This window comes from Ctenopharyngodon idella, chromosome 24, assembly GCF_019924925.1.
Source record: "Ctenopharyngodon idella isolate HZGC_01 chromosome 24, HZGC01, whole genome shotgun sequence".
Taxonomy (NCBI): Eukaryota; Metazoa; Chordata; class Actinopteri; order Cypriniformes; family Xenocyprididae; genus Ctenopharyngodon; species Ctenopharyngodon idella.
Window position 1 is genome coordinate 5,403,703 of NC_067243.1, and position 13,487 is coordinate 5,417,189.

Consider the following 13,487-nt stretch of genomic DNA (forward strand, 5'->3'; position numbering starts at 1 on the left):
CAGCGGCCGTTCAGTGCTCGTGTACCCGCAGAGAACAGCTTAATCTCGGCCGGTCCTTTGGGAATTTTCCGCTGGCTTTTATGTAGATAGTGGTTAAATGAGATATAATTAATTTGGGGTATATCAAACGGGCAATCTTTGGTCTTATTAATCTATTACTTGTTCCAAATGATTTGGGTTAAGTTTCATAACTTTATATTTAGGCTATATTTAACTTAAATCCTGTACTAGAGGGATGCTTTTGTACATTTGACTGAATTGTTTGCTTGTGTTTGTCACCTATTGTCTTTTATAAAGGCTATTGTTGTTAATTTAAATATTGTTCAATAAATATTATTTTACAAGAATAAGAAATTATAAGAAAGTGGGAAATCCCCTTAACTTTTAAAAGGACATAGACAAAGATATCGCTTTCCTCAGCGGACATTCAAACTGATTTTTTTATAATGGATATAATATTATGTTTCACATTTGTGTGTGCTGACTTTATAGAGCATTTCAAAATAGTCACTTACTGTATGATTTTCCATTTCAGCTAGAATGCAGCCTTAACAGCCAGCTAACTTTGTACTTCGTAGACGGCAAGGCAGCTCACTTGGGCTAATGGAGCCAATATGTCTCCATTTGAACAGTATATGTATCGTTTTATCATTTAAAACCTATAACAAACTTCTTTTTGTGAAATGTTTAGCTTGTAAAGTGTACTCTCTCTATGTCTCTTTAAAATAAAAGAGACCTGTGTTGATATTTCATATCTAATGCATTGAAACAAATATTTTTAGGTGTGATTTAAGTGTCCGAGTACATTTTGGGTCTGTGTTCTTGTTCGTACAAGTCTGTGTTAGACACTCAGATCACAATAAGATGATAAATGTGGTTTTTAAAGCAGGAACTCTTCTGGAGACCGAGGGGTAAAAATAGATGTCTTTCTCTCAGCACTGTTTACGTTGAGCAGGAGAGAACTTGCCCACATCACAAAGTGGAGGTTGTTCCTGCCAGTCCGGTGTTATAAATCCAGCTCCGATTATACGCACAGGCTCTCGGCCAAACCTCAGCATGAAGAATAGAGTGTCTCTTCAACCTTTAATACACACCTGAGTGTGTTTCAACATTACAATCCACCAGGTGCCTGCTGTCTTCTAGGAAACATTCATCATGGGCTGTCAGTGGGACTCTAAGAACGTTTAAAAGTGTCTGTCTCTGCTTTATTTATGCGTTTATCACTAACCACTGAGCATAATTTATCTCAAACTTTTCGAGGCAGGAATTAGATGATCTTGTGGCAAGTTTAAGCTCTCTTTAAATCAGCAGATCTGTTTGTGTCTCCTCTAAAACTCTAGAGGAGTGTTTTCTAGTGTCGTCTTGTGAGAATTCAGTTCTTAGAAACCTCATTAGTTCAGTTTATTCAAATTGTTCATGGACAAAAGATGCATGTGCATTTGATCCAAAGTATAATTCAAACAAAAATTCAAATTCTCATCATCTGCTCTACAATGACATGACTTTCTAGGAGGTGCAGTTTTCACAAAATAGCGACTTAAATTTCAGTCTGTTCCTGTCATATGACTTCGGAAAACTTTGATTATGGTGCACAAGTAGTATGGACTACTTTTATAATATCTTTTTGCTACTTTTTTGTCCATTTTGGAGCTTGAAATCATTTTTGCACTGCAAAAAAAAAAGATATTTTCTTAGTATTTTTGTCCTGTTTACCAGTACAAATATCTGAACATCCTTAAATCAAGATACATTTACTTGAGATGCAAAACTAAAGATATTAAGTCTTGTATACTGAAAAATATATCAAAATTAAGTGAGTTTATGCTTAAAACAAGAATAAAATATCTGAACCCTCATATTTATTCTTAATTTTCTTACCGTATTGGTTGATATTTTTTCTTGTTTTAAGCATAAACTTAATTTTGAAAAACAAGACTTAATGTCTTTAGTAATGTTGCTTCTCCAATAAATGTGTCTTGATTTAAGAATGTTTAGATATTTGTGCTGGAAAACAAGACAAAAATACTGAGGAAGAAAAGTCATTTTTTGACACCTAGTCCTGTAATTAGCGTGTGTTTACATACTCAGACAGGGATATCAAATTGCACACATCTCTGTTTTTCCACATTAGGCTTTGTGCTTTTGCTCCAGCACTACATCTTGATCTTGAATACAGACAGATCTGTAAAGGTGAATCATCTCTGACAGTGTGCATTTGAGTCCAGGATGAGACTTTATCTGTGTCTGGGAAATCAGCCATGATGCTTACCGTCAGGATCTGTAGCGTCCCGCCTCGTGGCCTCTGGGGAACATATTTTTTTGTGCTGTTCTCTCTCTCTCTCTCTCTCTCTCTCTCTCTCTCTCTCATCAGTCTGTGTGCTCAGAAAAGGATTCAGTCAGTTTGCACATAGGTGTGAATTTTGTTTTGTGACAGACTCTGACAAACCATCAAAGGTCAGGTCAAAATAAAGACAGCACTTCTTTGTGTCTGTATACCGCAGTAAACTTCAACTACCTCACTGTCTGCTCCCTACATAGGCAGCTGACTTCTAAGAAATAGAACCTCATAAGTAAGTGATTTGGAACTGCAATATCATGTGGTGCGCAAAAGATTATATTACAATTTGGCTTTAAAATGTTGCTAAGCCAATGACATGAATCTTTCATAAGCTTGAAAACACATGGCACACACAAATATTGATTGAATTAGTTTGTAGGCTTTATTGACGCTTTTCAGCATTGAATTACTTGAATTCGCAATCTTGAATTATTTTTTCCACTTTTTTTCCAGTCTATTGCAATGCATTATGGAAAAAAGATACATTATTACATTTTAATTATTTTAATAATTGTATTATTTAATTCTTAAAATATGTATTATTACTAATATTAAAAAATTACATTTTTATTATTATATATATGCATATATATATATTCACTTTAAAAAAATATGTAGATAAGTCTAAAATAATAAATTCTATTATAGTATATGAATATTAATTAAATGGTATAAAATAATAAAATGTATATATTTTATATGCTATAAATATTATGATGATTATTATGATGATTATTAAACACACACATATATACATATATATATATATATATAAATAAATTCACTTTTTAAAAAAAAAATACATTATATTATATTAATATTTATTAAATAGTATAAAATAATATATATGTATATATGTGTAAATATACTATAAATATTATGATTATTATTAAACAAATATATGTCACTTATATATAGAATATATTAGTATATAAAGAAATAAGTAGATATGTCAGATAAGTAGATAAGTCAAAAATAAATTTTAAATTTAGAATTTAAATTACACTATTTAATAAATATTAATATACATTATATGCTATAAATTTTATGATTATTATTAAACACACACACACACACATATATATATATATATACACATATTAGTATATAAATTCACTTTTTAAAAAATAAGTACATAAATCTTAAATACTATATTATATTATACTATATTAATATTTATTAAATAGTATAAAATAATAAAATTTAATATATATATATAATTTTATTCTGTTTAATAAATATTATATATATATGCTATAAATATTATGATTATTATTTTATATATATATATATATGTCACTTTTATTATATATAGAATATTAGTATATACATTCACTTTTTAAGAAATAAGTAGATAAGTCTAAAATAATAAATTCTATTATAGTACATTAATATTTATTAAATAGGAAATAATATGAATATATATATATAATTTTTTTTTTTTAAAAAAGCTTAAATAATACATTATATTATATTAATATTTATTAAATAGTATAAAATAATATATATGTATATATGTGTAAATATGCTATAAATATTATGATTATTATTAAACAAATATGTCACTTATATATAGAATATATTAATTAGTATATAAAGAATAAGTAGATATGTCAGATAAGTAGATAAGTCTAAAATAAATTTTAAATTTAGAATTTAAATTACACTAATAAATATTAATATACATTATATGCTATAAATTTTATTATTATTATTAAACACACACACACACACACACACACATATATATATATATGCACACACATATATTAGTATATAAATTCACTTTTTAAAAAATAAGTACATAAATCTTAAATACTATATTATACTATATTAATATTATTAAATAGTATAAAATAATAAAATGTAATATATATATAATTTTATTCTGTTTAATATTATATATATATGCTATAAATATTATGATTATTATTTTATATATATATATATATATGTCACTTTTATTATATATAGAATATTAGTATATACATTCACTTTTTAAGAAATAAGTAAATAAATTCTATTATAGTACATTAATATTTATTAAATAGGAAATAATATGAATATATATATATATATATATATATGTATGTGTGTGTGTGTGTGTGTGTCTTCACATCCTCATTTATAAACACCTCATGGTCACTCGGATAACAGTCAGTTCTCCCACATCTCTGATCCCGGGTTGTTTTCTCCTCTCCAGATGTGCTGTGAGTGTTGTTTGCTCGGCCGGGCGGCCCAGGAGCGAGGTCTGTCATGTGACCTCACGCTCGCGGTGGGGTACCAGTGCGGTGTGGTGTCCCGGGCCTGTTGTGTGGACCGCTTGCCGAACGTCAACGGGAAACTGGCATCGGGTGAGAACAAACAAACACTTATGAGGGAAAACAGGGTTTCTTGCTCTTTTGAATTGAATTGAAAAAACACACTCAGAAATCATCATGGTTATGACATCACAACTCCTTAACAGTATTGAATGTGAAGATCGTCCAGCGTCAGTCTGGAGTCGAGCAGGTAACGCTGGGCTCTGCTGCCCTCTAGTGCCACAGAGGAGATCCCACACTCACCGCTAATGTTATAATGCATTAATTAAATGTATGTTTCAAAATTACAGATTTGCAAACTTCACAGGGCGATGCTCTAAACACAGAGGACCATTGCAGAGGTAGCTGGAACTATTTAATTATTAGTTAATTAATGCACTAAACAATCAATGAGCAAGACATGTTACAGTGCTTGTCCATCTGTATATGATTCTGATTGTTGCTGTGGTTTGTGTGTTTGCACTGAAGCTGCGGGCTGCGCTCAGCGGTGTCTCAATGGCACTTGTGCCTGTTTGGTGGGATACAAGTTGAAGGCAGACAAAAAAAACTGTGAAGGTCAGTATGGGTCCACTGATAAACCTTCAGCCGTGTGTGAAGATCACTTACAGAGTCTTGTGTGCCTCCGCAGACATCAACGAGTGTCTGTTGGGCTCTCATCACTGCCAGCCGGGCGAACGCTGCATCAACACGCTGGGCTCGTACCGCTGTCAGAGAGAGGTCAGCTGCGGGACGGGCTACGAGCTCACCGACAACAACAAGTGTGAAGGTCAGACACACACTCACTCATAGCCTAGGGCTGCACGATTATTTTTTTTTTTATTAAAAATGCTCTGTGCAATTTTAAAAAATATAAATGTGGCCGAATGTTTTGTGAATATATAAAATAATAATAGTTATTTTTATTATAATAATTTATCATATAATAATTATTTTTGTTTCACTGCAAAATAAAAATCAGTTAACAAAAATAATATTGTAAAATATTTTGTGATTATATGAAAATAATAATAATTTTTATTATTATTTTATGCTAATTATTTTTACTAAATAAAGGTATTAAACAAATAAAAAAATATCACTTTTGTAATATTTCACTGTAAAATAAAAAAATCTTTAAGGAAAAAATAACTATTTATTTTTTAATATATTTTTATAAATAAATAATATATATATATATATATTTTTTTTATGATCATTATTATTACTAAAAATATTAAATGAATAATTGTAATATATACTGTAAAAAGATTAAGATTTAAACAATATTTTTGATTATATCAATGTGTTTATAAAATAATAATTATTATTTTTTTAATGATCATTCTCATTACTAAAAATATTAAACACAAACTTTTACTATTGTAATATTTCACTGTAAAATAAAAAAAAAATCATTAAGGAAAAAATATTATAATAACTATTTATTTTTTAATATATTTTTAAAAATAAATAATATATTATATATATATTTTAATGATCATTATTATTACTAAAATATTTTTGATTATATATCAATGTGATTATAAAATAATAATTACTTATTATTTTTTTAATGATCATTATTACTAAAAATATTAAACAAGAACTTTTACTATTGTTATATTTCACTGTAAAAAAAATAATATAATATTTTGTGATTATATATCAAAATGATTATAAAATAATAATAATAATAATAGTTATTATTATTATTACTAAATAAATTATTAAACAAATAAGAAATATTACAATTGTAATATTTCACTGTGAAAATATTAAGAAAAATAATATTAATAACAGTATTTTGTATTATAAATAATATAATAATAATAAATATTATTTTTATGATCATTATTACTAAAAAAAATATTTAAAAAAAATAAGAAACATTACTATTGTTATTTCATTGTAAAATTAAAAAATCGATTAAGAAAAATAATATTTTGTGATTATATATCAATATGATCATAAAATAATAGTTATTTTATTATTATTTTTTATGTTCATTATTATTACTTAAATGGTATTAAACAAAAAAGAAATATTTCACTCTAAAATAAAAAATGATTAAGAAAAATATTATAATAATTTCACTTTACAGTACAAATGTAAAATTACAATACTAACATTTATCTTAATATATATTAAAATTTAAAAACTTTCATTTGGATGGAAAACATTTTAATGCAGTTTTTATTTTACTGCATATTTTTATTTAATGAAATCGAAGCCTTTGCGATTTGATTATCGCAGTAAACCATAATCGTGATTTGTTTTATTTTGATTAACCGTGCAGCTCTATAACCTACACATCACATGTCACTTATTTAATAATAAATAAATAAATAAATAAAGATGTAATTTACATATATGATAATTAGAGTGTGGGGTTTGATGTTTCAGACATTGATGAATGTGAGACCGGCACTCATAACTGCGCGGCTGAACTCATGTGTCAGAACACAGCCGGGTCTTTCCGCTGCCGACCCAGAGTGCAGTGCGGCACGGGGTTCATACAGGACGCTCTCGGCAGCTGCATCGGTGAGACCATAACTATCACATGTGATCTGAAATATCACAGCCCGTTCTGCTCCATAACGTCCCTCTCTGTGTGTGACAGATATAAACGAGTGTCTGAGTCAGACCGGACCGTGTCCGCTGGGTCACATGTGCTTCAACACGGTCGGCTCCTACACCTGCCAGAGACAGTCTGTTAACTGTGGTCGTGGATACCATCTGAACGCTGAGGGGACTCGCTGCGTGGGTACGGATCAAAACTACACATGAAATCTCATGCTGATAACATAATGCAGATAAACATGATGAATCAAATCAAGTACTTGGTATTCAGAGAGAAAATAAAAGATCAAATAATAAACGTGCTGGAAAGCCAAGACCTCCAAAAATAATAATAAATAAAATAAATGATTTTTTAATATATTTTGTTAAATGTAAATATATTACAAAGTACATGTTTCACTCAGAAATGCATCATTTTATAGAAAAAAATAGGAATGTGAATGCCATTTTAATATAACTATATTAATTAATAATGAATATAATTTAAAATTGAGTATATTTATACACAGAAGTCTTAAAGGTATATATAACTAATGTTATAAGTGAACTTTATAAGTAACTTAATAAAAAAATCCTTGAAAACCAAGACTTCAAAGTCTTGGGTGAAAATAAAATAAAAAATAAAATAAAATAAAATAATAAAATAAATAAAATAATCCAGCTCTTATTTCACCCCCCAAATCAAAAGGAAAAATCAAGAATAAAATAATAAATAATAAATAAAATATATTTTATATTTTATGATACATATAAATATATTACAAAGTACATGTTTCACTCAGAAATGCATCATTTTGTTGGAATAAAATAGGAATGTGAATGTCATTTTAATATAATTATATAAATTAATAATGAATTGAATTTAAAATTGAGTATATTTATACACAGAAGTCTTAAAGGTATATATAACTAATGTTATAAGTGAACTTTGTAAGTGACTTAAATAAAAAAAAATCCTTGAAAACCAAGACTTCAAAGTCTTGGGTGAAAACAAAATAAAATAAAATAAAACAATCCAGCTAAAATCAATAAATAATATAATAAATAAAATAATCAAAATAAATATTTTATATATAATTATATTACATAGCACATAATGTATCACTCAGAAAACGCATCACAAAATAAAATAAAAATAAAAATGAAATAATCCAGCTCTTATTTCACCCCAAAATTAAAAGGAAAAAACAATAAATAATATAATCAATAAAATAGTCAAAATATTTTATATATAATTATATTACATAATGTATTACTCAGAAAATGCATCACAAAATAAAATAAAATAAAATAAAATAAAATAAAATAAAATAAAATAAAATAAAATAATCCAGCTCTTATTTCACCCCCCAAATCAAAAGGAAAAATCAAGAATAAAATAATAAATAATAAATAAAATATATTTTATATTTTATGATACATATAAATATATTACAAAGTACATGTTTCACTCAGAAATGCATCATTTTGTTGGAATAAAATAGGAATGTGAATGTCATTTTAATATAATTATATAAATTAATAATGAATTGAATTTAAAATTGAGTATATTTATACACAGAAGTCTTAAAGGTATATATAACTAATGTTATAAGTGAACTTTGTAAGTGACTTAAATAAAAAAAAATCCTTGAAAACCAAGACTTCAAAGTCTTGGGTGAAAACAAAATAAAATAAAATAAAACAATCCAGCTAAAATCAATAAATAATATAATAAATAAAATAATCAAAATAAATATTTTATATATAATTATATTACATAGCACATAATGTATCACTCAAAAAAAGCATCACAAAATAAAATAAAAAATAAAAATGAAATAATCCAGCTCTTATTTCACCCCAAAATTAAAAGGAAAAAACAATAAATAATATAATCAATAAAATAGTCAAAATATTTTATATATAATTATATTACATAATGTATTACTCAGAAAATGCATCACAAAATAAAATAAAATAAAATAAAATAATCCAGCTCTTATTTCACCCCAAAATCAAAAGGAAAAAAAATCAATAAATAATATAATAAATAAAATAATCAAAATAAATATTTTATATATAATTAAAATAATGAAATGTGTTGTGAATGCCATATTTTACACTTTTGCTAAGTTTTCCACTTATAAAGTTAGTCAGGGTTAGTCTGAGTCTTAAAATCAAACAGGCTGTTTCTGTACCGTCCCTTTAAGAGCTGAATGTGTGAGTGACCTCTGACTGACCTCTTGTCTCAGATATCGACGAGTGTGCGGGGCCTGATAACTCCTGTGACGGTCACGGCTGTATTAATATGATGGGCTCGTACCGCTGCGAGTGCAAGCCCGGCTTCAACTTCAACAGCATCACCAGAACCTGTGAAGGTTAGTGCTGTGGGTTAGTGGTTAAGAGCTGCTAACTGAAAGGTTGTAGGTTCAAACCCACACCATTTGAATTTATTTGCCAAACACCACATGCACAGAAAACATTTGTTCAGTGTTTGTCTTCTGTTAACCTGTATTTCTTTCTCTTGAACCTCAGACATCAATGAGGAATAAAGAAATAAAATGTACAGACTTTGTGTTAACCTTAATTTGCCATATCTGAGGGTCTCAAAGTTCATTTCCACTGAATTAAAAATAATGAAATATTATTATTTCAAATATTTAATATTATATATAAATAAATAATATTATTCAAATATTTAAATATTATTTATTTTTATAAGTATTATAAAAGTTTAATTATATGTATAATTATTTAAAATAATTTTATTATATATTTTTTAAATTAAAGTATACTATATATATATATATATATATATATATATATATATAATTTAAATAATTAAAAATATAATTAAATATTTTAATTGTTATTTTTATAATTATTTAAAATAATTAAATTCTATATATACATTTTAATTAAATTATACAATATATACTATTTGATTTTAAATTAAAGTATACTATATATATAATTTAAATAATTAAAAATATAATTAAATATTTTAAATATTATTTAAAATACAATATATATATATATATATATATATATAATTTAAATTATACTATATATTTTTTAATTTACATAATTAAAATATAATTAAATATTATATTAATTGTTATTTTTATAATTTAAAATATTTGATATGTATTTTAATTAAATTATACAATATATATTATTTAATTTAAATACCTAAAAATATAATTCAATATTATATTAATTATTTTTTTATAATTATTTAAAATATTTGATATATTTAATTGAATTATACTATATATTATCTAATTTAAATAATTAAAAATATATTTCAATATTAGTGTTATTTTTATAATTATTTAAAATAATCAAATTATGCAATATATATTATTTAATTTAAATAATTTAGAATATTATTAAATATTATATTAATTGTTATTTTTATAATTATTTAGAATATATATATATATATATATATATATATAATTTAAAATATTTTTATTATATTTTTAAAACATTAAATTATAATATATAATATATATATATATAATTTAAATAGTTAAAACTATAATTAAATATATGAATTGTTATTTTTATATTTAAGATACTTTAATGATATATATATATATATATACACACTATACAATATATATATATATATATATATATATAAAATTCTACAATATAAATTTAAATAATTAAAAATATAATTAAATATTATATTAATTGTTAATTTTATAATTATTTAAATTATACATATATATTTTTACATAATTATAAAAATAACAAGTAATATAATATTTAATTATTTTAATGCACCTATTGCTTGACTCCTGTTGATCTGTATGCCATATTCATTTCTCTTGAACATCAGACGTCAATGAATGCAGGAACTATCCCGGCCGACTATGTGCACACAAGTGTGAAAACATCCGGGGGTCCTACAAGTGCAGCTGCACCACTGGCTTCAAGCTGGCCCACGACGAAAGGAACTGTGACGGTACAGGAAAACCCACAGGAGTAACGAATAATCAACTCATATTCACTCCTGCTTCATTCACTGACCTCTCGTTTAACCCGCAGACCTCAACGAATGCGAGAGCAACCCCTGCAGTCAGGAGTGCGCCAATGTTTACGGATCCTATCAGTGTTACTGTCGCCGCGGTTACCAGCTGAGTGACGTGGACGGGATCACCTGTGAAGGTGAGTGGCTCATGTTTGCTGTCGAACTCCATCGTTTGTACAACAGAGGAAGTAACTGTGTGTCGATCCTCAGACATCGATGAGTGCGCGCTGCCCACCGGTGGACACATCTGCTCTTACCGGTGTCACAACACTCCGGGCAGCTTCCACTGCACCTGTCCCGCCACAGGATACACACTCGCTCCCAACGGACGCAGCTGCCAGGGTCAGAAACACATTATCATGACAATCTCAATGATAAGAGTTTTGTCATATTACAGCACTTTATTAACTGTAATTGTAGTTGACTGTGAATAAAGCTACAGTCAGAGTTTTATTTAAACATTTAATTATGGGATAATCATGAAGACCAGCAATAATGCTGATGTTTCTTTCTTCCCATGAGCAGATATCGACGAGTGTGTGACCGGCACTCACAGCTGCACAGAGTCCCAGAGCTGCTTCAACATTCAGGGTGGATATAAATGCCTGAATTTCGACTGTCCGGTGAACTACAGACGCTCAGGAGACACGTAAGTGACAAACGTTACAAAATCATCAAAGTGAACATAAAAACTACATTCAGAACTTATTTTTCAGCCGAAATCTGACGCATTTCCAAGAGAAAAAGGACATTAAACAAATGCACAAATGCAAGGTGGAGCTTGATTTTATGCTGTGGGAATTTAATCAAATTTTTACTTCCTGTTAAGTTTAATATTTGTCATATCTGAGAGTCAGTGCACCCGTCTCAAAGGTCATGTACAAACCTTTTTTCCACTGAATATGATATGAAATAAATAAAAAAATAATTAAAAAATAACATAATAAAAACATAAAATAAAACAATTTTATATATAAATTAAATATGAAATAATAACATTAAATAAATAATATATTGATAATTAAATACATTGAATAATATTTTATATATATGATATAATTTTAAATTTTTTAGTGATATAAAATAATATGTAAACTATATTTATACTTATGTTTTTTAAATGTAAAATTATATGATATAAAATAGATAAATAAAATAAAAAATATATATATATATTAAATAAATATTAAATAATAACATTAAAAAATAATATATTAATAATTTATTTATTATAAAATAATAATAAATGCATTAAATATTATATATATGATATAATTTTACGTTTTAAATTATATAAAATATAATATGTAAACTTATATCATATATAAAAAATACATAAAATATTATTTAATTCAAATAATTAAAAATAAACATTTCTGCTGAATATAAACAAATAAAAAAATACAATACAAATTATTTACATTTCCACTGAATATGATATAAAATAAATAAATAAATAAACAAAATAAAACAAACATAATAAAAAGATAAAATAAAACATTTTATATACATATTAAATAATAACATTAAATAAATAATATATTAATAATTAATTTATTATAAAGAATAATAATAATAATAATAATATAATAACTATAAATACATTAAATAAAATTGTATATATATATGATATATAAAATATTATTTAATGAGTAATATACAAAATATACAAAAAAATATATAATACAAATTATATAAAATATAAACAAACAAATTAAGATATTCTACTTATTTTAAAAAATTAAATAATACAAAATGACGCAAATATTAGCTCATATGATCTTTAAGGAGTTCACATATAGCTCAATGTTTCAGGAAGGTGTTAATTTGAGAACTGGGGTTTCTAACAGATCTGCTGATCACATTGTGCATGAACGCAAAGCATGAATAGAGCACAAATTTTCATTAATACACGTTGCCGTTAATATCATTAATATCCCCCTGCTGGTAAGATGGCAGCAGTTTCCGTTTCCCATTCATTTTCTCCCAAAAAATGTTTCAATAAAAATTGAATCACGCCAACTTGATGCATCACAATATTACAAACTTTACTTTAATTGACTCAAGGTAGAAAATAAATGGGATTTTTCCTTCCGGCTGTCAGTCTGTGATGTCACTGTGAATGCTCCTCCCCCCATCAAACCCCACCCCCTAAAATCACACACTTTTCCGCATGTTGTGCACTGCACCATTCTAACCCCTCTCTCTTCTCTCTTTCCCCCGTTTCTCTCTCCATCTTCCCTTC

General features: G+C 26.3%; 1 protein-coding gene across 3 annotated transcripts in view; it reads left to right on the forward strand.

Moving 5' to 3' along the window:
- fbln1 (fibulin 1) overlaps positions 1-13,487 on the forward strand; it is a 46,970-nt gene that overhangs the window by 8,696 nt on the left and 24,787 nt on the right. For all 3 annotated transcript variants that reach the window (XM_051884318.1, XM_051884319.1, XM_051884320.1), the window contains exons 4-14: positions 4,542-4,692; positions 4,950-5,000; positions 5,128-5,214; positions 5,288-5,425; positions 7,042-7,179; positions 7,259-7,402; positions 9,453-9,578; positions 11,051-11,176; positions 11,260-11,379; positions 11,453-11,584; positions 11,768-11,891. In XM_051884318.1, coding sequence (XP_051740278.1) covers positions 4,542-4,692; positions 4,950-5,000; positions 5,128-5,214; positions 5,288-5,425; positions 7,042-7,179; positions 7,259-7,402; positions 9,453-9,578; positions 11,051-11,176; positions 11,260-11,379; positions 11,453-11,584; positions 11,768-11,891 — 1,337 coding nt within the window. The remainder of the gene's footprint in view (positions 1-4,541; positions 4,693-4,949; positions 5,001-5,127; positions 5,215-5,287; positions 5,426-7,041; positions 7,180-7,258; positions 7,403-9,452; positions 9,579-11,050; positions 11,177-11,259; positions 11,380-11,452; positions 11,585-11,767; positions 11,892-13,487) is intronic.